Source organism: Martes martes, assembly GCF_963455335.1.
Source record: "Martes martes genome assembly, chromosome: 14".
Taxonomy (NCBI): domain Eukaryota; kingdom Metazoa; phylum Chordata; class Mammalia; order Carnivora; family Mustelidae; genus Martes; species Martes martes.
In genome coordinates this window covers 51,376,032-51,403,080 of record NC_137902.1, presented here as the reverse complement: position 1 = coordinate 51,403,080, position 27,049 = coordinate 51,376,032, and the positions used below count along the sequence as shown (strand labels likewise).

General features: G+C 38.6%; 1 protein-coding gene across 1 annotated transcript in view; it reads left to right on the top strand.

The window, feature by feature from the left end:
* SAMD8 (sterile alpha motif domain containing 8) overlaps positions 1 to 16,980 on the top strand; it is a 45,355-nt gene extending 28,375 nt beyond the window's left edge. The window contains exons 3-6 of the mRNA XM_080822327.1: positions 5,562 to 5,657; positions 7,659 to 7,776; positions 14,410 to 14,560; positions 14,733 to 16,980. Of these exons, the coding sequence (XP_080678453.1) occupies positions 5,562 to 5,657; positions 7,659 to 7,776; positions 14,410 to 14,560; positions 14,733 to 15,037 (670 nt within the window). The 3' untranslated portion in view covers positions 15,038 to 16,980. The remainder of the gene's footprint in view (positions 1 to 5,561; positions 5,658 to 7,658; positions 7,777 to 14,409; positions 14,561 to 14,732) is intronic.
* The last annotated feature ends 10,069 nt before the right edge of the window (positions 16,981 to 27,049 follow it).

Sequence of the window (27,049 nt, the reverse complement as noted above, 5' to 3'; positions counted from 1 at the left end):
CACCTCATTTCCTCACTGCACTAAGGTTTCTCTTGGGAACACTCCTATTCACTTTCACACTGATCTTTGTTTCAGGTCTGCATCTAAAGCTTATGTCAACAATCCCAAAAACTTTAGCACATCATAAATAGAAATTTAGAAGGAGAAAGGGATGCCTCTATAGGCAGGTCCACTTAACAACAGTGAGAGGGGTTAGCTGATAGCCATAATAACAAGGGAAGAACCAGAAGGACTATAAAAAGCAAACATAACTAAAGGAAAAACTACTCTAGTCTGGAGCTTAACCTTCGTTCCTCAGTAGTCCCTGAAGTCATTACCACGTTCAGTGCAATAATCAGTGTTCACAATCATGACTAAATTACCAAAGAAAGTTAAATTTTTATCCAGAAGAAAGAGGCATATCCACGTGTAATGCATTTTAGAAAACTTTGCATCAAAATAAATATGAGATACTGAATAAACATTTCCTTACAACACTTCACTAAAATGACAGTAAAAGGAGATAAGGGGGAACCCTACAATCCCATGAAGGCAAAGACAGTGATAATGCTGAAAGTTTGGAAAGTAGAACGCTGAGTCCCTATTGTAAAATTGGGAATGAGAGTAGCAGTGTCCAAGAGGTGAGTTTATTTGTATTTCAGAGCTCCAGAAAAACTCTCAAAACAGGTGGCACCAGGCATCTTTCATAACCAGGTACAGATAAATATGGGAGAATTGGCTGAAAAGCAACTTATGAAGCTTTTAGACCTCTATTCCAACAGAAGATAGGTGGAATATTCTCCAGACCAGTTAAATGTGAAGGACTCTGGGATACCATGCCCAGATGGTGTTTTCAGTATGTTTTCAAGGTGGTTACTATAAATTTATATACTGATCACTGAGACTTCTAGCTCCCTTCCTTAGGTAGCCAGACTTCCCATCCCTACTCCCACCCAGAGCCAGTTCTCTAAGCAGAAAACAGATTTCTCTCCTTAGAAAACCTGCACAAGAGAAAAGGACTCTAGATATTGTGGTAGGGGAGATATCTCTATCTCCTCAACCAGACCTCTGCTCTATCACTCTGCAGTGAAACCCACAACATGACAAGCCCAGTCTGTGCATACAGAGCATCAAATTATTATTTCTTTAGTACTTCACTGTCAGGTATGAATGGTCAGTCAAGAATGACCAGACACATGGGGCGCCTGGATGGCTCAGTGGGTTAAAGCCTCTGCCTTTGGCTCAGGTCATGATCCCAGGGTCCTGGGACCGTGCCCCACATCAGGCTCTCTGCTCAGCAGGGACCCTGCTTCCTCCTCTCTCTCTGCCTGCTTCTCTGCCTATTTGTGATCTCTGTCTGTCAAATAAATAAATAAAATCTTTAAAAAAAAAAAAAAAGATTCTTAAAAAAAAAAAAAAAAAGAATGACCAGACATTTAAGGAAAACAGAACAATGCAAACAGAAAAAAGCAAGTAGGAATTACAAAATAGGGAGCAGAAGAACACTTCAAAAAAAATAAGCATGTTCTCACAGATAAGAGATGTTGCATTTTACGAGATAGTAACAGTAGGCTATAAAAAAAAATTCAGGGGAAAGAAAAGCTTTTGGAAAATAAAAAATGAAAGTAGAAATTTAAAATCCAGCAGACTAGTTGGAACACAGATTTGAAGGAATTGCCCAGTATGTAGAACAAATGAAAAGTAGTGGAGAGGTCAGTCAGTGGAGCATGCGACTCTTGATCTTGGAGTTGTGGGTTTGAGGCCCCCCATTGGGCATAGAGATTACTGAAAAAAAAAAGAGGAGAAAAGGTAAGATCATCCAGTTGACCCAATAGCAGACAAAAACAGTAAACAAAAAATATAGAGAAAAAGGGAAGATATTATTTAGGTTGTAAGGAAATTTCCCAAATTCAAAGGATGTGGCTTTCCAGGTTGAAAAGGGCCCTCTGAGCACTCAGTACAAGAAATGGAGAATTTCAAAACACTGGATTTAGGCTGAAGATCCTAAAAGCTTCTTAGAGACAGATCAAGTAACATACAAAGATTAGAAATCCAGATAGCATCAAACTTCTTTGCAAGAGTGGAAGCTAGAAAACGAGAGCAATTATCTTTAACTTTCTAAGAGAAAATAAGGTCTAACGTAGAATTCTCTGTCCAGGCAAACTACCAGTTAGTTGTAAGGCTAGACCCAAGGAAATTTTTAAGTTTGTAAGTCTTTAAATATTGCAAACTTTCCAACCCCGCATCTACTAAAATTGCTAAAATGAAAAAAAATGTATAATACCTGATGAGGATTTAGAGCACCTCCTACTCTTCATATATTGCTGGTAGGGATGCAGAATGACAGAACTGCTCTTAAAACTGTTTGACAGTTTCTTAAAAAGCTAAACATACCCTTAACATAGGACAAAACAGTTTCACTGCTATGTGTTTGCCTAAGAGAAATGAAAACGTACGTTCATACAAAGATGTGTAGTGGTCTTTATTTAAAACCACCCAAAACGGATATATCAAAATATCCATCAGATATCCAAAATATACATCCACCAGTGAATAGATAAATCATAGATAAAAAGTGGATAAAGACTTACACATGAAATAACATGGGTAAATCTGAAATATATTATGACAAGTGAAAATAGCCAGATACAAAAGGTATGTAGATAAATACTGTGTGATTCCATTTATATGCCATTCTGGGAAAGGTAAACCTATATAGGGCAGAAATCAGTTGAGTGGTTGCCCCACGGCTAGCAATGAGAGAGGGGATTGATTATAAAGGGGCACAGGGGAGCTTTTTGGAGTGATGAAAATATTACATCTTTATTGTGGTGGCGGTTATATGACTGAATATGTTTGTCAAAATTCATTGAACTGTGCACCCAACAGAGATGATTCTCTTCTGGTTGTTAATTAAGCCTCAGTAAAATTAACATTAAAAACAAGTTAAGGGGGTGCCTGTGTGGCTCAGTCATTTGAGCATCCCGACTGCTGGCTTCTGCTTATGTCATGATCTCAGGGTTGTGAGGGAACACTGCATGAGCCTCTAAACTGGGTGCAGAGCCTGCTTAAGATTCTCTCTCTGCCCACCCCTTAAAAACAACAACAACAACAACAACCAAGTTTATCCTTCGCCTATGTTTCTTAGAAAACGACTGGAGGATACACATCATCAAGACTAAGGAGTAAACTGAAAAAGAGGAGAACATGGATTCAGGAGCCAAAGAATCTAATACAGAAAAGGTGAATTTCCAAGATGAAGGTCAAGTTTTATTTCAAAAAAGAGCCATACAGGAGGACTAGAAAATGCAACCATACTAAATTGGGAAGAAAAAAAAAAAAGGAGAGGAGCTTTAGAAGAAATTTCCCCAAAAGAACAAATTGAAATTGATAGAATAGTTTGAAGATGAATGGTGATAGGCATACAAGAAACAGAGCAAACAAACAAACAAAAAAAAAAGTTGTATTTTAGCTCTAGAGAGTTCTAAGAATTTCTGCTATAAGGGATTATTCTCTACTGACTCAGTTGTAAATGATATTTACAAACTTACGTTAAGTAAAAGCCAAAATTTATTTTTTTTTAAAGATTTGTATTTATTTTATTTGACAGACAGAGATCACAAGTAGGCAGAGGCAGGCAGACAGGGGAAGGGAAGCAGGCTCCCTGCTGAGCAGAGAGCCCAATGTGGGGCTTGATCCCAGGACCCTGGGATCACGACCTGAGCCGAAGGCAGAGGCTTTAACCCACTGAGCCACCCGGGCACCCCGCAAAATTTATTTTTAAAAAATATTCTCAACAATATTGAGAATAGGGAAGAGAGGGGCGCCTGGATGGCTAAGTGGGTTGGGCCTCTGCCTTCGGCTCGGGTCATGATCTCAGGGTCCTGGGATCGAGCCCTGCATTGGGCTCTTCGCTCGGTGGGAAGCCTGCTTCCTCCTCTCTCTCTGCCTGCCTCTCTGCCTACTTGTGATCTGTCTGTCAAATAAATAAATAAAATCTTTAAAAAAAAAAAAAAGAGAGAATAGGGAAGAGAAAATGGGAGTGGGTGGTAGGAGGGGGTCTAACTAAAAGATACAATGCTAAATAAGACACGAGAGTGAAAGTAATTACCTCTGGGGAGCAAGAATTAGGGGGTGGGACAGAAAACTTAATTTCATCCTAAACATTGTAAAACTGTTTTACATACATTTATATATATACACACACACATTTTTGGACATGCATGTATATGTATATGTACAAATACGGTTTTTTAAAATGTTCATTTTAAACGTTTATATAGTTAAAAGTCACTTAAAGGAATCTTTCTTTTAAAGATGAATTTTTTAAGGGGGGAGGAGCAGAGGGAGAAGGAGAGAGAAAATTTCAGGCAAACTCCATGTTAAGTGCAGAGCCCAATACCATGACCATGACCATGACCTGAGTTGAAACCAAGAGTCAGATGATCAACTGACTGAGCCACCAAGGCACCTCAGGAATCTTTCTTTTATCTGAAAATTTCTGATATATGAAATAACCCATTCCCCAGTAATGCCAGATAAATAAGGCCGTAATAGATTAAAAATACAGAAGAGGAGTCTTTTTTCTGAGGTAACGAATAAAAGGTAAGTCCCTGACTAAAGGTGATTGACTCTCTTCACCTACTCTGAATAAGGTTTGCAGTAGACTATTAATATCTTTCACTCAGATTTCATGTTTTCTTTTTAATAAATACCTTTATTTTCTTATAAGATAAACACATTATTGTACAAGAATTCTTAGTAGAAATGTACAAAGAATAAAAATAAGACAATAATCCTACCAGATGACCTTTTTGCACTAACTCATTTTCACGTTTACCCTATTCCCTCCTGTGTGGTCTTTTTCTCCTCCTCCTCCTCTTTTTATATATGTATTTATTTATTAAGATTTTATTTTTAAGTAATCTCTATACCCAGTCTGGGGCTCAGACTTACAACCCTGAGATCAAGAGTCGCATGTTCCACCGACTGAGCCTGCCAGGTGCCCTCTCTCTTTCTTTTTAAATTTAGAAATGTGACATATACTTCACTAATAAATAATCACGGGAGCTGTGGATTTGGTGAAGAAAGAGAAATCAATTGAAAAGAGAGAAGAAAACAGGGATATAAAACAAAGGAGGGCACAGAGAAATAAAGGAGTAAAACAAAACAAAAACTCTATTGCCTCTAAAACAAAACCAAATTTGTTACAAGAAAAAAAAAAAAAAGAGTCAAGTTCAAGCCCTGATTCTTCAGTTAGCACATCATGCATGAAGTGAAACTTTTCCCATTGATGTTTGTGGACAATTCTGTATCCAGGTCTACCATGCTACAGAGAAGAAGAAAAGGGTTGTAACCTCTTCACAGAGAACCATTAATTGGGAATCACAGACAGCAAAGAGGTTTTGGTAAATGGAATATGTCATGAAACAGGTTTTTTTCCCCCCAGTTTCTTTGAATACCATCTCCTAAAAGAGATAAAAGTTAATAGGAAGCAATTAGAAGAGTATCTTATTGCAAAGGGTGTCAATTACATACATACACTTCTTGTCAGTCCAAAATGTAATTTTTTTCTGTTCCAGTGTTCCTAGAATCCCATGGGCCTTTGCCATGACAGAAGTATGTGGCATGATTTTGTGCTATATTTGGCTCCTGGTTCTTCTTCTTCACAAACACAGGTACCTCAGTTATGCCATTAAAAGACAAAATATTTTGACTGTCTTGGATAAAGTTCATCAAATCTTGTTTCTCCCTTTGTAGTTTCCTTGTTAATTTCCTTTAGTCGTTGTGAAAAATGCCTCAGGTTTGATCAACAAGAAAGTCACTGTGAGGTAATACCTACATATTTAGTAGTATTCTGAATATATTCTGCAGGCAAAGATCAGAGATGGTGATGTTCAACCATGAGCCAACCGCTGATAGTCTAGCTGTAACTTTCTTTGAAAACAAATTGGAAATGTTTTTGTGGAAGAATAGAAACTCCTCCAAGGACAGTCTTTGGTCATGGACAATGTTTGGATGAAAGAAATTCTCTGCTTGGAGGAGGCCTATTAGAAAAGAGATTATTTTGCATACCGTGTACATCTAGTCAGTGTGGTTTGCTTAAGATGATACAGGAAATAGCTGAATATGGAAAGCTCTTCTTTGGCACTTTCACTAAGAAATATAAAGGAGAGAATTTTTTTATTAAAATGAAGTGTAAGGGGAAGCTTCTTTTCTACTTTAATGCAGGGAAATTACTTGATTTAAGTAAAAAAATAAGGCATAATGAAAAAATTTTATAAACTATGTAGTTTATAGATCTGGTTTCCATTGTCTGTGGACACTGATGAAGAGCAGGGACACTTTATTGAATTTTTTATCCTCTCCTCCTCACCAGGAAGGATTTGAGGTAAACCAGTGATGGGCTTTAGGTCCTAAGCAGCAGTTATTTCATTGCTTTGACAGTGAAAAGAAAGGTTGATCATTGCTGTTGTCATACTGGTAGGCTATTATTTGCTTCATTTCCCATTTTCCAGCAATATTTTTAAACTCGATTGCTTAAAAACAGAGGTGGTTTAAAAACATGTAATATCACTGCTGCTTTGTGGTTTAACTTTGGCTCACAAGACCCTATGAATTTGAATTTTCCACTCTTCAAAACAAGAAAGAATTTACCATATAGGAAATTTTGGTAGGTTTAGCAAAGCACAGCCGTGGCCAGTTAATTGCAAGTTTTGGTGTTCAATTGGTCAAAGAAAGTGTTTCTCTCCAGTGTTTGGCCTTTGTACTGCTTTCATTAGAATCACCTCACTTTCGTTAAAATGTGGTTTCCTAGGCTCCATGCCAAGTGTACACACTAAAATTTGAGATCTCTTGTGTTCATTGCTTCCTTGAGGGTGAGAAGAGCATTTTGAAAACGTGTAAAGCATAGTCCCTGTGCTTAAGATTATTATAGTCTGTTTTGGTTTGGACATTTTAAAAATAATATGACAGCACAAGTGATATCACAATGCAGTTTAAAATTTTTGCTAGGTATACTTAATATAAAATTTAGTATTTAAAAAACTTAGTATTTTTATACTTTAAGTTTTAAAAAGTTAGAGAATGTTTAAGATAGCTACTATGAGTAACCAATTTACAATTTTATTATTCAGCAAAAATTCCCTAAAATCCTGTTTAATTTTACCTCTCATAAAGTAAATAATTAATGAACAATATATGAATAACAGCATTAACATTAAGCTAAGAGTCACGGTAGGTACTAGTCTTACTTCTTTTCCTGGATAGTTCCTTTACTTTCTCTTAGCCATATCTTCTTATCAATGAAACGATGCTCTTAGGTGAGCACTGTCTAACATGGCAGATACTAGCCACAGGTGGCTACTTAAATTAATGAAAATGAAATGAAGTCAAAATTTACCTCCTTGGATGTATTAGTCACATTTCAAGTGCTCAAGAGCCATATGTAGATAACCTTATTAGACAGTGCAGTTATAGAACACTTCTGTCATTACAGAAAGTTCTGTTGGACAGTGATATTTCAGATCTAAGATTTCTTTATGATTTCTGTCTTCTTCAAAGAATCTAGTTCTGGTAGTTTTCCTGCCTGCTCTCCCTTTAAGTAAACACTTGATTCCTGGAGATTTTTGGTTTGCTTTCTTCTGATCTTTCTCTCTTTTTGGTCACTCTGTTCACAGGTCAATACTTCTCCGAAGGCTCTGTAGTCTGATGGGCACTGTATTCTTGCTTCGCTGCTTTACCATGTTTGTGACCTCCCTCTCCGTGCCAGGACAGCACCTGCAGTGTACTGGAAAGGTAGCCTGCTACCTTCTTTATCATTCTTTCTTATTCTTGGTGGGTTGATGGCACCATATTTGTAACAGGGCTAAAACTTTGCTTTTAGTGTTAAAATGCTTTTTAGGGGCGCATGCGTGGCTCATTTGCTAAGTGTCCAACTCTTGATTTCAGCTCATGTTATGATCTCAGGGCTGTGAGTTTGAGCCCCCAGCATCAGCTTACGCTGGCCATGGAGCCTGCTTAAGATTGTCTCTCTCCCTCTCTCTCTGCCTGTGTCTCCTTTCTAAAGAATAAATATATAAATAGATAAAATGTTTAAAATGTCCTTTTTAGTATTTTTAATATCTGTAATAAACCTCTAGAAATAATTTGGTAGAAACCTTAAGCCAGAATCTACCTCCTTGTTACATATGTCCATTGATACTGGTTCTTTGCAGTGGAGCTATGGAAAACAAGTTTCTTTCAATTATCATTTTCCCTTTCCCACCATCCTGAGCATCTTTAGTTCCTCATATTGATGTGGAAATGTTCAGGTTCAGAGCAAAGAAAGAATTCTTGAGACATCTTTGCTGCAAAAAGGTGGTTTTATTAAAGCACAGGGACAGGACCCATGAGCAGAGAGATCTGCACTGGGGTTGTCACAGGTGACTGATTGATTATAACTTTCAAATTGAGAAGGGCTTAGGGACTAGCATTAAGTCTCTAGGGAATTGTGGAAGCAAGGTTTCCAGGGCCTTGAGGGGGCTAGCTATTGTTAGGACAAGGTCATTTATTACTGTCTAGTAAAACCTTAGTCATGACACCCTTCAGATGTATATCAGGGATCCATTATCTTGGAGGATGGCTACTGTCATATCTTGGGGGATAGAGATAAAGGAAGTTTCCAAAGGAATTTTTTTTTTTTTTAAATTTATTTGACAGACAGAGATCACAAGTAGGCAGAGAGGCAGGCAGAGAGAGAGAAAGGAGGAAGCAGGCTTCCCCGCTAAGCAGAGAGCCCGATGCGGGGCTCTATCCCAGAACCCTGGGATCATGACCTGAGCCGAAGGCAGAGGCTTTAACCCACTTAGCCACCCAGGCACCCCTCCGAAGGAATTTTTATATGTTAAAGGAGACCTATAGGATCTTGGAGGTCAGGATAATGTTAAGCTAAAATTGCCTTTTGCCCTTAGCAAAGTATTAACATCGAGGCCCCTGGGTTCCTAGAGGAGGGTCACTCTCCCTGTCTCAAGGACTTGTCAGTGGGCTCTAAGTTGTAAGGAAGTTTAATTTTTTTTCTTTTGCCTTTGTTCTCCATATAAATATAACATGACAGTGGTCCCTTTGATGTCCTTATCACTTCTTTTTAAAAAGTTTTCCATTTGACTATATTCTGCTTAAAGTACACACTATTCTAAACTTCACTCTTTGCTGGGATATACTAAATAATGGCCAACTTGTTGTCTTTGTTTTAAATTTTGTAGCTTGTTTTGGTATATTATAGACAATATCTTCTCTTCTGATTAAATTGAGAGAGGAGAGATTATGCAGATGGGAACAAAAAAAAAAAACAAAAAATTTTAAAAACCTGAAAATCACCAGTACCTTATACAGAATTAACCTTTGTGACTCATTAAATTTGGACAAAAGAATTTATTATCCTATTTCTCTAAGCCTCCATGCTTTAGTTATTTATTGCCAAATACTCAGATATCTGTGTTGGCACCTTTTGTTGTTATTTTAATATTGTTTGTATGTGTGTAAAACGAAATTATGTGTCAGCTCTTCTGTTACAATATAAATAGCTGAAATGCCAACAAGAAAGATTAAGCAGCCAAAGGATCAATAACCAAAACTACAGCCCTGAGCGGAAGGGTGACAAAATTTTCTCCAGGTATTAGGAGACTGACCAGTAAGCGAAGGAGAAGGGCTAACATGACACTTAGGATTTATTGTGAAGGCAGTGTTTTATTTTTCTGAAAATATATAAATTAAAAAGTAAAAACATCATTCCCTCTTCTTTCACCCATCCCATAAATAATCCTGTTAACAGTTGGGTATATAGCCACATAGACCTTTTTTTTTATTTTATTTTATTTTTTTTTAAGATTTTATTTGAGGGATTCCTGAGTGGCTCAGTTCGTTAAGCATCTGCTTTTGGCTCAGGTCACGATCCCAGGCTCCTAGGTTTGAGTCCCACATCAGGAAGCCTGTGTCTCCCTCTGCCTGCCACTCTGCCTGCTTGTGCTCTCACTCACTCTCTCTCTGACAAATAAGTAAATAAAATCTTTAAAATAAAATATTTTATTTGAGAGAGAGAGCACAAGCAAGGATGAGGGTCAGGGGGAGAGGGAAAGGCAGACTCCCAGCTGAGCAGGAAACCCAGTGCAGGTCTCGATCCCAGGACCCTGACTGAGATCATGACGTGAGTCAAAGGCAGCCATCCAACTGACTGAGTCACCCAGGTGCCCCCACATAGACTCTTTTTAAGCATACTCACACATTCATATAAGTTTATATGGTAGATACTTTTTAAATAAAACATGAGATTATATTGCAGACATTGTTCTTCGGTTTATATTTTATTTAATAGTATATTGTTTACTTTTTTCCTAAAGAAATACATATGGCTATAGCTCATCTTTTTTTTTAAGATTTTATTTATTTATTTGACAGAGATCACAAGTAGGCAGAGAGGCAGGCAGAGAGAGGCAGGGGGGAGGCAGGCTCCCTGCTGAGCAGAGACCCCGATGTGGGGCTCGATCCCAGGACCCTGAGATCATGGACCTGAGCCGAAGGCAGAGGCTTTAACCCACTGAGCAACCCAGGCACCCCTATATTTAATCTTTTTAATAGCTGCAGTATCCATTGTATGATTTACCAGTTTCCAAATCATGTACCTTTATGTTTTTTCCAAATCTTACTATTTATAAATCATGCTATCATAAATGTTCTTGTGCATTTATGCATTTTCTGTTATTTAATCATCTACTTAAGATAAATTCCTGGAAATAGAATTATGAAATCAAAGAATATGCACATTAAATACATACTGCACAGATGTCCAGCAGAAAAAGCAGATTTATCACTACTACCAGTACTGTTACATACTGCACAAATATCCAGCAGAAAAAGCAAATTTATCACTACTACCAATACTATATTCATGTCAGTTTTCCCACTCCTGTGCCAGCACTACTTAACTATCAATTATTGGAGTCATTGCCATTCTGATTCATGAAAGATGGTGATATGAGACTTTTACAGTTTTATGTTTTAAAGGTTTTTATTTATTTATTAGAGAGCATGAGCAGGGGGAGGGGCTGAGGGAGAGGGGTAGAGGGAGAGAGAGCGAAAGAGAGAAGCAGACTGCCCGCTGGGCAGGGAGCCCACCTCTGGTCTTGATCCCAGGACCCTGAGATCATGAGCTTAGGCGAAGGTCAACGCTTACTCCACTGAGCCACCCAGGTGCCCCTACAGTCTTAATGTTTTATATTTCTTACATAAATTTCTTAAATAGTCTTAACATTTGAATTTATTTCTGCACATGATGTGAAGTAGAGATAGAATAGTTTTCCCCGGGTAGTATGGTAATTGATTAGAAGATACTTTAAAGAATAAAAATATAAGCTTATTATACTGAAAAGAGAATTTTCTGTAGCAGAGGGATTTAATTGTGGGTCAGCCACTAAAGAGAATGTTATATGTGCATTGGGCTATAATGTGTGCTACAAAAATAAATTAGATACCATTCCTCTATAGTATGGATAGCCCTCTTTCTGTCTCTGATGACTGTGTTTCATTATCAGTTAGTTATATATGGACATTTCTATTCAAATCTGCCCTAAATACTGTTAATTGTTTTTACATTATAATATAACCTACTTATTGACCTGTATCATTTGTAGCAGTTGTTAAAAATAGAAAGTTAAGGTGATAGTAACTAGCAATCAAGTCCCTTGCAGTAAACTCCGTAGGGCATTTTCATTGAAATAAAGTAATTGCTTGAAATCTCATTCCCAGAAGTAGGAGGTTTAGGGACAAAACCAAGAACCTGGGCGCCTGGGTGGCTCAGTGGGTTAAGCCTCTGCCTTCGGCTCGGGTCATGATCTCAGGGTCCTGGGATCAAGTCCAGCATCAAGCTCTCTGCTCCGCGGGGAGCCCGCTTCCTCCTCTCTCTCTCTCTCTCTGCCTGCCTCTCTGCCTACTTGTGCTCTCTCTCTGTCAAATAAATAAATAAAATATTTAAAAAAAAAAAACCAAGAACCTACCTGTTTTTGAAATGTAGCAATGGACCCACCTTAAGGAAAGGAAATACGGAATATTTGGGACATTTAAAATTGGAAGGGATAAGGAGACTGGGTATCTGAGCAATGATTGTTTTCTTTTGACTGGCATCACTTGTTTCCTGCCCTTGTCTGAAAGATATTTTCCTAGCAGTCTCTGTTCTTGACTGCCTGATTTTTTATTTTCACAAAAGTATCATCTCCAACCCTATTCTCATTAGAGGTCTTAGAAGAACCAGACTATGTGGTGTATTTTAGTAACTTCTCTTTTCTTTTCTCTAGTAATAAATCCCTTTTCCTATCCTACCCTTCACTAAGGCAGAAAGGGAAAGCTAGGTAGTATATAATCAGCAGGTGAGATTTCTAATGAAATTGTGTTAAGAGGTTGTTTCTGTTGTTAATTAGTCATAGTAGAATCTTTAAAACATAGGCCTTTAGGGGCGCCTGGGTGGCTCACTCGTTAAAGCCTCTGCCTTTGGCTTGGGTCATTATCCCAGGGTCCTGGGATCAAGCCCCATGTCAGGCTCTCTGCTCAGCAGGGAGCCTGCTTCCTCCTTTCTCTCTCTCTGCCTGCTTGTGATCTCTGTCTGTCAAATAAATAAATAAAATCTTAAAAATAAATAAATAAAACATAGGCCTTTGTTTTTTTGTTTGGTTGTTTTGTTTTGTGAGGTTATTTTCTTTAAAGCTCTAACTGACTTTATTGAATGATTCATGAATTGGGTAGCACCCCATCTAGGAAGTAGAGAGGCCCTCTAAGACATAGGACTTCGGAATTGGACTTCCTGGATTCACATCTTGGTTATGTTACTTACCAGCTGTGTGACCTCTCTAAACCAGTTTCCTCAGCTGCATAATTGAATCACTTCATAGGATTGTTGTGGAAATTAAATACAGTAATACATAAAGCACTTAGCAGCATGTCTTTCACATAGTAAATACATGTAAAATTTTAGGAATTCTTTGTACTGTACTATGTGTTAAATGCTTGCTTTTTTTTTTTTTTTTTTTAAAGAAGGACCATTACTCAAACTCTTCTTCCAAATGGATTGCTTTTTTAAGCTTATATGTGGGAGTTGGCATTGGGTTTGGCTGTTAATAACAGGAAATTCAGGGGTGCCTGGGTGGCTCAGAGGGTTAAGCCTCTGCCTTCAGCTCAGGTCATGATCTCAGGGTCCTGGGATCGAGCCCCGCGTCGGGCTCTCTGCTCAGCAGGGAGCCTGCTTCCTCCTCTCTCTCTGCCTGCCTGCTTGTGATCTCTCTCTCTCTCTCTCTCTCTCTGTCAAATAAATAAATAAATAAATCTTAAAAAAAATAAAATAAAATAACAGGAAATTCAAGATGGCATGGTTTAATAAATAGTGGTTTATTCTGCCTCATAAGAGAAATCTGAAATTAGGTCATGTGTACCCATATGGACTTATCAAAACCCCATGATTCTTCTGTCTTTATCCTCTCCTATCCTAACACTTCTGTATGGAGTTCTCAAAAATGCATGATTCTTCTTTGTACTTTCCTGTCCTAACACTTGGCTTGTATCCTCAAGGCCACTTAGTCCAAGATGGCTGCTAGAGCTTCAAGTATCATGTCTGAGTTGTAGGCTCAAAGAAGGAAAGGTGAAAAAGACTTCCTCCTAGTTGTTGTCTCTTTCCTTTATAAGTAGCCTTCCCACAACTCTTTTACACTTTCATTTACATCTTATTGTATAGAACTTAGTCACAAAACCACACCTGCAAGGGAGGCTAGGAAATGCAATGTTTTGGTTGAGTTCATCGCTGTGTCAAATAAAGTAGACATTCTGTTACCAGTGAAGAAGGAAAGAATAGATACTGAATGGTAGGTAGCCATTGTCTCTGTCATAGCCTCTTTCTTACTGGCAAGAACAACCAGCAAATACTACTGCATTATTGGATTAAAAACTTGAAAATAGGGGCACCTGGGTGGCTCAGTGGGTTAAAGCCTCTGCCTTTGGCTCAGGTCATAATCCCAGGGTCCTGGGATCGAGCCCCGCATCAGGCTCTCTGCTCGGTCGGGAGCCTGCTTCCCCCACCTCTCTCTGCCTCCCTCTCTGCCTACTTGTGATCTGTCAGTCAAATAAATAAAATCTTTAAAAAAAAAACTTGAAAATATTTTGTGTAATAGTGACCTTTTCATTGTAAAGGAACTCTTAGAGAAATTTGAATTACATAGATTTCATGTAATTACCAGAATATTTCTGACCACACTTTCTTGATGTCTGGAATGAATTAATTAGACTGGGAGTCTGGTTGCATTTGTTCAGATCTTATTTCTAAGTCATTCGGCATTTGAATTTCAATGTGAGGGATGTTTGGAAGCCCCTACCTCTCTAGGCATTAGAAGCACTAATTTGTACCTTTCTTTGTAGGTATATGGCAGTGTATGGGAGAAACTACACCGGGCCTTTGCCATTTGGAGTGGCTTTGGTATGACCCTAACTGGTGTTCACACTTGTGGAGATTACATGTTCAGTGGCCACACAGTCGTCCTAACTATGCTGAATTTCTTTGTCACTGAATGTAAGTATCTCTTTAGTGCTTCCATGCATTAGATGACTGGCTGCAGAGTAGGCTGTGGGAAGGATGTCCAGTTCTATGAAGAATGAAAATAGCAGATTGACTTAAGAAACATGTGACTTAGAAGCATTTGAAAGAATGTGGTTTTAAAATGATCTTTCTGTCCTTTTCCCAGATACACCAAGAAGCTGGAATTTCTTACATACTTTATCCTGGGTTCTCAACCTCTTTGGAATCTTCTTCATTTTGGCTGCTCATGAACATTATTCCATTGATGTGTTTATTGCCTTTTATATCACGACAAGACTCTTTTTGTACTACCATACTCTAGCCAATACCAGAGCATATCAGCAGAGTAGGAGAGCAAGAATTTGGTTTCCCATGTTTTCTTTTTTTGAATGCAATGTGAATGGTACAGTACCTAATGAATATTGTTGGCCATTTTCAAAACCAGCAATAATGAAAAGATTGATTGGATAAAGTCTGTCTTTGTAATGGGTTCATGGTTAAATATACAGTAGTTGTTGAAAGTGAATAACTTTTGCTTTCTCCCCCTAAGCTGCTCCCAGATGCCTTGCATTTTGGCTTATATGTTGACAAAGTGAAGTTCCATGTTCTGAGCAAGGCTATGATTGTTGAAATCAAGAAAGAGCAATCAAGAGTCCTTACATATCCGTGTGAGTAGGAAGCTTAAGTAGATGTTTCTGACCCTTCTCTTTCGGCAGACTTAATGTTGTAATTGAAGTCAGGCTGTTACCCTCACCTGTTGAGAACTTGCTTATTGAAGTAATTTGGTGATTGAATGTGTTTTTTTTTATTTTCTAACTTCATTAGGACTCTAGTCAAGAAATAATTTTTTTTAGGTCCTTATTATCTTCAAAGGAAAAACCCCTACAAAATGAGCAGTACTTGTTCTTTGAACTAATCTCTGTCTTTTTAAAAAATGCAACTCTAGAAAGTGATCTGTGTCATTAACAAATAATTTCTGCCTTCTGAACCATCTTTAAGAAAAGTATACTGAACATACCAGGATGCCTGAAACAAGAAGAGAATGGAAGGGGCCATACATGAGGTGACAAAAGTACAAATATAGTACTGGCATTTTTCACCAAAGATGCAACAAAAGATGCAGTTCTTCTTTTGTTCTGAGGGTTCAGTATGATTGTCATTAAGTGTTTATGAGGTGAAAATGGCTGCATCCATAAAAATAAAATTGGCTTAATTTTAGTGAGATAGGTACCTGGAACAACTTTGTGTTATAGTTGTTAGTTAGACATATGACAGCCCAATTTTATGCCTTTAAATGATGTTACTTAATGAGCAAAATAGTGGAGTGTGTTACCAAATGTTAAAGTTCTTATGTCCATAAGTAGGGAGGTATGCATGCAAAGAATATTTTTTCTGTTTTTGAAAAGAAATTTATAATGGTTGCAGGCATAATACAACTTTTTGGTTTTTGGAATTAGTCATTCTTGGCCATCAGAAGTAAACAGTCTCAGATATATTTGGATGTGAAAAAAAAGGTTTTGTTTTTCATTTTTAAATACAGTTGTGTACATACATTCTTTCTCCTTAGTCTTAATTTGGCAGTCAGGAAGTGATATACTTAGTTGCCTTTTACAACACTAGAAATTTAGTACCTTAAGTAATTTGACTTTTGTGGTAACATTTGTCACTTTACTTTTAGTGATTCTGGTTAGTAGTTATGACAGTAGAATGGTTATGGAATTGGCTTTTGAGCCTCAGTTGAGCTTAGCTACTTGGAATATTAATTGCATAGTTTTTACATTCCATTTTAAAGCAAGGAATTAGAAAAAGTGCTGGCATATTGAGGTCTAAAATTAGGCCACTTAGCAGAAACCCGCTCCTAATGTGGGTGAAATATTTTATTTTTGCACTTTAACTCATATTCCCACCCCTGTATAAGCTACAGAGGAGCCTGAATGGATTGGGCAGAAGAATATTATGCAAACAAATTCCAGCCAGTGCTAAATGACCCCAATTTGAGTCTACTCTGAATATTTTTTTTTCTCACCTGAGAAATGGCACAAGGCAATTCAAGTTTTATTATGCTTGTAAATCTCATACTTCAGAATCTTATAATATTTTAAATTATTGATTCTAATACATGCTTGGGACAAAAATGTCAAGATTTCATCTAAGGAACTGCATGATCATGAGGAGTGAGGGATGTTTCCTATACTACTTAAAGTACTTTGACCCTTGAGGTCAAAGTCGTGTAACTGCCATTCTTTCCAAGTGACAGAGCAAGACCATATTTAGCTAGGGAGGATCGAGTGTTGGCTTTTGGAAAAATGTTTGAAAAAAATCTGTGGCAACATTAAGTCAAGAATGTTAGATAGCTACTTAATGGTAAACTTCCTAACATCAGTCTTCTTTCCTTCATATGGATTCTATTCTAGAACAAAATAGAAAAAAATTGCAAGTAACTTTGCAGAGCTGTTGACATCAAGAGTGCCTAACAGCAGACTGCAATGAGGATTGTAAAATAAGTTTTCAGCCTTGCATTTATCATATCTGATTTGAGGAAAAGGTAAGCTAGATTTATAATTTATTGTTATAACTAATACAAGGCAGTGTTTACATAAATTCATCATCTCCAAGTCTCTTGGAAAGCGTTGATACAAAATTCTTTTCCATTTCTTTTTTTAATATGAAACCTCTATTTTAGTTGGTTTTTTTGTTCGTTTGTTTTGTCCAGAAATTTCCAGATTTTGTCTTTGTATTTTTTTTTTCTTGTTAAAATGTAAACCATTGGAAGGGTGGTATTTATATTCACATTTTGGGGGTGAATGGGCCTAGGTGGAGAAGTTACATACGTATTTTTTTATCCTTTCTACAGTTGAAGTCTTAGGAGAGGATTATATTCTTAAATACTGAGACCTTAGTATAGAAGGAACCAAGAAGGTTTTTCGTTTGGGGATACAAACTGGAAGTTAACATTGAAAGTCCTTGATGCCTTTCTCTATAATTCTGGTGGCAGTGTAGCCGCCCCCCCCCCTTTTTTTTCCTTTCCTTTCCTTTTCTTTTTCTTTCCTTTCTTTTCTTTTTTCTTTTTTTTTTTTTTTTAAGTCTGTGCAGGGCATTGTTACTGAAGGGTATTGAAGTTCATAGGGAGTAAGGAGGTTTTGAAGATGGGCAAGTAAGCTATTATCACTGAATAATTTGGGAAAAACTTTTTGGCTATGCTGCAGAATTTTCAAATGGTTATCCTCTCCAACGTTCTCAATGGCCAGAATTGCTAGAGTAAAAATACAACTTCCACATGCTGGGTCTGTTTTTTAGTTGTTATTGTTTTTTTTAAATCAGAAAGCAGTGAGAGTAGCCTTAGAACCAGTCAGCTAAAGAAATGTGGACTGTTCACGAGAAAGAATCCATTGACTGAAGACCTGCTGATTTCATAACTCTGACACCACAAGTGGTGTTCTTTCTTGCCCTGTACTTGCTGAAGTATTGTTACTTAGAATTCCAAAAATCTTATGATTTACAAACAGAGAACAGAGAAGCCAAACCCTTTTATAGTTCATATGAAACAGTCTGTGTTAGAGACATCTGTTTGGAAAGTGTTATTTATATATTCAAAGTCATATTCGTAACACTAACCTGCTTGGAGTGTATTCCACAAAAGGCAATTTCATCATGAGTTTTATAGTAAACATTTTTTAAACATTCTTGGTCCAAAATGCTTGAGAACGTTAACCATATTCTTGTTTTAAACTCTGTGATCTAATAAACTTAATTCTTTGATAGTATTTTTGTAGACTTAAGTTATCCCTTACTAAGAGTAATTAGCAGTAATAGTCATGTGTCAGTTCTTTAAGGTATTCAGGCATTTGAGACAAGAAAGTTCTCTTTTAGAATAGTCCAATAGCTTTCTTAAACAGTATTGGTTTCTTTTAGATAGTTTCAAAGCCAACAAAGCATGTCAGTTTCAATGCCATCTTCACTTGGCAGTTAAGATGGTTTGCATTTGTAAAAAGTGCAGCCTGAATTACCCCTACACCTCTATAGAGACTTGTTAGTAACATCAAAAGTCAGGCTGCTTCAGGTGACCAGTGAGAAAGGAAAGAGGTTGAGGGTTTTTCCCTCTTTGTGTTGAGTGGCTCTGAATAAATGAAATTACTATGAAAATAGGTTTTGGTCTCCCCTCTCACCTACTGCTCACACCCAGTGAATGCCACCAATTTCAAGTAACTAAAATGTGGCCTATTACTTTACATCAAGTTCAATAAAAGTATCTATGAAATCTGTAAACCATAATTCAGCGACCAGTAAGGTTGATTTTAGAATATGTTCTACTCTAAATTAGCCAAGAGACTTTTTATTCAGTGTATTCCATATTTAAGCATAAGGAAGATTTGTGCCTGATAGGAAGGAAGAGGGAATACTATGATAATCTCATTATTATGTCAGGTCTGTTTCAATATGAACTACTGAGTTGTCTGAATGGTAGCCAGGCCATGTTATTAATATCATCTTAAAAATGCTTAATTTTAATAATTTTTTATTCAGAGAATCTATGGATTATTAGGACAATTGAAGTATTTCTGATATGGAACAAAGGAAGTGGAAACCGGTACTTAGTGGGGGAAGCAAAATTAGCTTGGACTAAAGTGGGCATGTTTTGTTTTAAGAACTCTACCTAAATGTAACTCTGTCCACAGAGAAACTAGTATTACTTGAAGATGTGAATGTTCCTGTGGTAGCCATACCTTGAAGCACAGTGTTGTATATAAGTAAATATCTTGATTCTAAATTAAATCCAGATTTAACTAATATATTATTTTATATCTTTGTTGTATTAAAATGTTTAAAAACACTAAAAATAAAACATTTGAAAGTTGAATTGCAGTCTCTTATTTGAATGTCCTTGCATCACTAATGCAGCTCGTTTGTTTTTTTTACAGTAAATTTTTATTTTTGCAAATGATTGGGCCCAGCAACTTTAAATTTTAATATAGTATTTAGTTCCTGGCTCTTACTAAGAGGGAAAAGATGCAAAGAACACATTAAAGTTTTTGTTTGATTGGTTGGTTTTTATTTAATTGTAGATTATATGGGAAGATGCCATCATCCTGGCAGGTCAGCTTTGGAAAAAATGATGACAGGGAAAGAAGGGAAAACAGCTGTTAGGGGGTAACTCAGTAGCCCAAAGCCATGGAGTAACTGAAACACTAAGCATTGTCATAGGACCATATGAACTTAATCCGTGACTGAACTGAACTTTCATGACCACTACTAATCTGTTGGTGGCCCCAGCTAGTCTCTGTCTCGGGAACTCTGGGAAAGAATAGTCTAGAACAGACCTAGAGGCTACATGGTGGAATAGAAAATGCACTGGGTTTAGACTCTGAAGGCCTGGGTGTTGCATCTCTGCCACTGATTAAATTAGGTCTTTTATTCCAGCTCCACCTAACTTTATGTTTAAAAGGAGGAGCAAAGGGCACCTGGGTGGCTCAGTTGGTTGAGCGACTGCCTTCGGCTCAGGTCATGATCCTGGACTTCCAGGATTGAGTCCCGCATCGGGCTCCCAGCTCCTTGGGGAGTCTGCTTCTCCCTCTGACCTTCTCCTCTCATGCTCTCTCTCACTCATTCTCTCTCAAATAAATAAACAAAATCTTAAAAAAAAAAAATTTAAGGGGCGCCTGGGTGGCTCAGTGGGTTAAAGCCTCTGCCTTCGGCTCGGGTCATGATCTCACGGTCCTGGGATCGAGCCCCACATCGGGCTCTCTGCTCAGTGGGGAGCCTGCTTCCTCCTCTCTCTCTGCCTGCTTCTCTGCCTACTTGTGATCTCTGTCTGTCAAATAAATAAATAAAATCTTAAAAAAAAAACTTTAAAAAAAAAGGGGGGAGGATCAAAAAAATGCCTTTGTCATAGATTGTATTTAAGGCCAGATACGAAAGTACTCTACCCTTGCTGGCTTAGTAGCTGGTACATAATGCTGAAATAATAGTTGAATTTAGGTCAATAAAATGGTCTATGCCCCCAGGAAATTAATAATCTAGCAGGGAAGTTGACATGAAACATTCATTGGGGGAATCAACCCACAGTTTTTAAAAAACTGCCTGGTTGAACATCTTCAGGGATAGGGGAAAGGGAAGTGGGGAATTTGTACCATTTTCATACAGAGTTACTGTTTTACATATTTGATTTTCCTTGTAGGCTTTCCCTTTGAAAAAAGAGTTGAGGATAGGAGAAGGAAATGTTTGGAAATAGCTGAGTCAATAGATAATTTTACTGTCTTCATTTAATGGTAGCTTGGGAGAGGAAGGGCTCAGTGGGGACTGAGGGTCCATGCAGAATTTACTAAGCATGTAAAACTTGAACTGAGCCTTCCCTGAAGAGAAAATTCATAAGAAATGATGAAAGCTTTAGAAGACTAATGTAAAAAAAATTTGGATTTGTGTATGTATTAGGGAACTGTTGTCAGGGTATGTGTTTTTTAATTTTTTTTTTTTTTTCTTTTTAAGATTTGTTTGAGAGAGAGGGGGAGAGTAGGAGTTGGGGCAAGAGCAGAGGGAAAGAGAGAAAATCTCAAGCAGACTCCTGCTGAGCGAGGAGTCCAGCAGGGGGCTTGATCTCACAATCCTGAGATCAGGAGCTCAGCCGAAATCAAGAGTCAGATGCTTAGCTGACTGGGCCACCCAGGCATGCTCACAGGGTATATGTTTTTTTGTTGTTGTTGTTGTTGTTTTTAAGATTTTATTTATTTATTTGTAAGACAGAGATCACAAGTAAACAGAGAGGCAGGCAGAGAGAGAGGAGGAAGCAGGCTCCCCACCGAGCAGAGAACCTGATGTGGGGCTCGATCTCAAGACCCTGGGATCATGACCCAAGACTAAGGCAGAGGCTTTAACCCACTGAGCCACCCAGGTACCTCTGACAGGGTATATGTTTTTAATACAACCATTGGAATGCCTGTTGCCAGGGTCTAAATTGTTGGGACACATATAAGTAGTTTTATAAAACAGGAGTTAGTAAAGGGCACAAGTGTAAGTCAAAAAGAAAGAGGTAGGATGATGGAAAGTACACAAAAGATCAAATGGGAGATGAAGGAAAGGCTACAGGCCAAGTTAGTAGGTCACAGAACCCAGGCCTGGGCGCAGCTTGTAGGAAGCCTCTACACCTAACCAAGGAAGATCAAGACATCCCAAAATGACCAGCCAAGTGCTACTGGATTATGTAATGTGACTGTAGGATATAATATACCCTTTATCCAAAATTGTCTGTTTTCTGGTCAAACAGCTCACTTACCTGTCCAAGTGCTGGGCTGCCAGCCATAATGTGGAGTGGGAACAGCTCTGGCAGAGACTTGAGAAGAGTGGTGGGGCAAGAGAATGCCTCAGAGGAGCTCAGTTACCACCATCAGCAGTAACTTGGAAGAAGACCACTTGATAGCTGTAAGGCCTCTGCTAGAGCAGCATGGATATTTAAATGCTGTATGTTCTCAGCTTACAGGGCCCCCTAGGAGAGCTACAAGTATGAAACCACCATGAACCGTTCATATTCCAGCCTTAAGGGTCTTGGATCCCACTCTAAAGAAAACACATGTACCTAATGGTTTATCTTTTTCTTTTCTTTGTTTTAAGATTTTGTTTATTTATTTGAGAGAGAGAGTGTACAAGCACGGGGAGTAGCAGGCAGAGGGAGAGGGAGAAGCAGGCTCCCTGCCAAGCAGGGACCCCAATGTGGGGCTTGATCCCAGGACCCCAGGATCATGACCTGAGCCAAAGGCAGATGCCCAACCAAGTGAGCCACCCAGATGCCCCCTAATGGTTTTTCAATACAGACTAATCAGCCTTCATCAATAAGTTGTCAGTGTATTTGAAACTTGATCCTGTTTTTCCTCAAAGACTGTTTTGGAGGCCTAGCTGGAGAGCAGTTGGCAGTAGTGGGTGATGTGATTTGAGGGACTCCAACATGGTGGAAACCAACTGAGCCACCCAGGTACCCATGATTCTTAGTATCTTTTTAAAAAAGTTATTGTGAGTAATTAATGAACATGGTAGCAAACTATATAAACTGAAAACTTTTCTTCCCACTCCTGTGCCCCAGTCTTTAGTTCTTTTTCCAAGAGACTATCATTTTTAAATAGTATGTTTTCCCAGAGGCATTCCATACATACTCAAACAAATACATATTTTTTCTTTTATGTTTATATTATTTAAACAAATTGTAGCATATATAGATATGGTTTTGCACCTCATTTATTTCACTTAACATATACCAATGCCTTCACCTCCAAGAACACACGTTAGTTAAATAAGTTAGATTTATTGTTCATTGCAGTGAGGGAGAATGCACACCATGGTAAATTAAAGAGCATCTCAGCTGGAGGATGTTGGGAAAGGACTTACAGGATTGCGTTTGGATTAGGTGGTTTGGGAGGAAAGTTTTAAGGAAGCGTAGATTTGCTCTGGATTGGATATTTTCAGGATGCTGGACCAATTTTATAATTGGGTGCCTTAATAAATCTTGAGGCAGAAGGAATAGATTGAAGCTTAATGTTATAATTAATAAAGAAACAAAAATCACTCACGATAGAAGGATGTTTAGTGGTTTTTGTGGTTTAGTAATGTTCATGTTTTTAATCTGTGTTCAGACATGATTATTGATAGCCTTGTTTTTATCTTGGTCTATCATGGTCACAGGTCTCTTGTCATATGTTGGTGTTCTGTGAATTTCTTTATGTTCGACAAGAAAGCAGTAGTCCTAGCTGTATATGCCAGGCCAGCTCCCCCTTTTCTCTTTCCCACCTGATATATTAGTGTTCTTTCCATATAAGTACATGAAGAATGCAGTTTGCTTCTTTCTTTTAATGACAACATGATATTCCCTTGCATAGATGCCATTCATAATTTATTACTCATTCCCTGAAAGATGGACTTTCAGATTGTTTACTGTTCAAACAATGCTGTAATAAATATTACTTTGCCTGTGTACAAGTTCATCTGTAGAATAAATTGCTAAAAGTGAAGTTGTTGGGTCCAAGCATTTGTACATTTTGGATTTTGTTAGATATTATCAGATTGACCCTAATAGAAGTTGTACCAATTTATTCTTCCACTAGCAATGTATGAGTTTGCCAGTAAATCCACACCATCGCCAAAATAATGTATTACTGAACTTTATCATGTTTGCTAATCTGATAGGTTTAAAAATATCTTAATGCCCTTTCTGCATAAGTAAGCTGCAGAAGTAGTTTTAAATAGTAATATAGTAAGGGAACGTGACAGCTTTACTGGGATCCACATCTTTCTGGAGGACTAACTACATTGCAGACTGTGTCATATATTTTGTTAAAAGCCCATATGATTATAAAATATTGAATGGGAAAAGAAAGATGATTTAACAGATTGAGGAGGGTCTCTCCTGTTTATAGTAGTGTCTTTACCATCTCTTGCCACTGCTGAGTCGGGCAGGGGTGAGGATGTTGATAATTCTCTTCCCAAGCACCCAAAGGAAGCTAAGTCCTGTTCAGTCTAAGGGAGAGTCTGGAGGACTCAGTGCTTTCCATTTCAAGTTCTGTAAAGGGTGAATGTTAATACCTGCCTGCCCACCAGCAGCTACAATTTGCTCTACCATGACCTGTGCGACATTCCAAGGATCTGAATTTACCCTGTCCCAGATACAGGGCTCGATTTTAGATATGTAGGACCTGAAGTATGGAAGATATTTTGAAAGAATATTTATCAAGCATTTATTGAGCACCTATCATATGCCAGGCACTATTTTTTTTTAATTTTGTTATCAGATCACAAGTAGGCAGAGAGGCAGGCAGAGAGAGGGGTAAGCAGGCTCCCTGCTGAGCAGAGAGCCCAATTCGGGGCTTAATCCCAGGACCTGAGATCATGACCTGAGCCGAAGGCAGAGGCTTAACCCACTGAGCCACCCAGGCACCCCGCCAGGCACTATTTAAGCACTGGTGCTTCAGTGGTAAATGAAACAAAGTCCTTGCCTTCAGGAACCTTACTTTCTAGACAGTAATATATGAAAAAGAAAAGCATCCCTGACAGGTGTCGACTAGTAACTGGCAGTGGTGTTCCATTACTGAACATAGACAGTGTTATAGAATATCACATCAGGTGAGGGCTCTGCACAATTGTGATGGACCATCTTCACTCATAAACAGGCCTGGGTAGACATATTCAACACAAAAAATAACAAGATACCCCATCTCCCTATTAATATGAGTAACTAAAATACTGAATTGTCTCAGTTTTCTAAAAACACTCAATCCAGAATAGCATCTCACCTCCTTGTTTCCTTGAACCCTCTGCAGCAACTCCTAACTCAAGCCCAAATTCTGTGCAAGCTGCTCCTGACACCCTCTTACGAAATTTTCCAATTCTTTTCAATAACGTTTTGTCTCTCTTGCTTATGTGAATTAAAAAAAAAAAAAAAAAAACAAAAAACCAGGACTAATGTGTGCCCCTTCCTACCCCATGATCTTTGCTTGGTGGGAATTTATTCTTGGTAGCCAAAAGTGGATACACACACATTATTCTTGGTAGCCAAAAGTGGATACACACACACACACGCGCGCGCGCGTGCGCGCGCGCCCACACACACACAGAAATAGATAAAAGGATAGAGGGTGATAGGGAGCACTTGCTATCTGACAGCACTTTTAAGGCCTTCTACTCAGACATTAGAGTAGAGGCCTGAATGGGGAAGGAACCGTGTGGGTTATCTAGGGGTTGAGGGAAAAGTGAGTGCATTGACCTCTATAATAGGCTTGGCATGTTCTCCAAACAATTAAGAGGCCAGTTTAGCTTAAGAGTGAGCAAGGTGGGGGGGGCACCTGGGTGGCTCAGTGTGTTAAGCCCCTGCCTTGGGCTCAGTTCATGATCCCAGGATCCTGGGATCGAGCCCCACATCAGGCTCTCTGCTCAGCGGGGAGCCTGCTTCCCCCTCTCTCTCTCTGCCTGCCTCTCTGCCTACTTGTGATCTCTCTCTCTCTGTCAAATAAATAAATAAAATTTAAAAAAAAAAAAAAAAAGAGTGAGCAAGGGGAAGAATGATGGGAAGTGAACTTAGAAGTAGCCAGGGCTCTAAGCATGCAAGCCTCAAAGGTCCTGGTGAAGAAGATTGATTTTGCCTCAAGTTATAGGAAGCCATTGAGAGATCTTGGGTTTGTGTGTATGAGAGTGACACTGCCCTTAGGCTAAGGCAGAGAAGGCCTCCGTGGGTGACTAGCCTGGCCTTGGAGACGGTTGTCTCTGAAAATTTCATTGAACTCTTCTGGATCCTTTGTTAGAAGTCTGGAAGAAGGAAGGATGCACAAGGAAATGAAAGCCACAGAAGAACCAAAGGAGAATGTACCATAATCTCAGAAATCCTATGGTAGAATGAGCTGTCAGTGGATGTAATAGGAAATAGGATTTTTCTTAACATCTCTTCACTTGAATTAAAAATTCACAGTTTGGCAAATTAGTTATGAGAGCCTTATTTTTGGTTCAGAGATTGGCCTTTGCAGATGGGCACCAGCAGAGGGTGCTATAAGCCTCAACAGCCTGGATGCCTTAGGTCTCAGGCACAGAATGAAGTATGGAAGTTGCTGTTTTGAACAGTGTGTGCATCAGAATCACCTGGCTTTCCCTTCCCCCCTTCCTCTGTTTCTAACAGGTTCCCAGATGCAGAAGATTTTAGATGCTGGTGTTCCCAGTCAGTTTCTCTTTCTGGAGGTGATAGGAATCCCCTGAAGAGCCTTTCAACAGTCTGAGGTGCCCTCTCCTAAAGGCATTTCAGAATGGGGTGGAGTGAGAATGCAAATGTTCCTGCATTAGTTCCTTCCTCCTTCCTCTTAGCCTGTCCACTGAAGCTCTATACAAAATAGTTACCATAAGCGTCACGCTTAGCTTTTTTGTTCTCTCATTCCATCTTTTAATTTTGGTTTCCAGTTGTACATTACAAGTGTACAGAAATCAATTGACTTTTGGCTGTTGGCCTTTTATCCTGTGACACTGACAAACTCATGTACTGTATTAGTTCTAGAAGTTCTTTTGTAGATTTCTTAGGATTTTGCACATAGTCATAGACAATCTCATCCATCCATGAGTAGTGACCATTTTATCCTTCCCCCATTCAAACTTGAATTCTTGTTTCTCTGGTAGCCAGAACTAGATCTACTGACCCCCATTCTGTTATGATATTCAAGAGCAGTTAACACACCAAGTCACAAAGCAATTGACAGTATTCTGAGTTCTAGGTGACCACTGAGGATGCTTAGGGGAAAGACATCTGAAAGAATGAGAAGTGTGTTGGCCCTAAGATGTGAGAGACCTAGCCTTGAAATAGTTTTCATTGGCCAGAGCTAGAGAGTAGAACCCTACCTTCCTACAGTGGGGAGGTTAGGCTGTAGCCAGGAGTGGGAAGAATCTAGCCTTTAGCACAGTCCTGCCACTCTGAGCCAGGAGTTCCTGTGTGGGCCAGGTGTCTGAGTTATAGCTGCCCTTGTCTGGGTGACT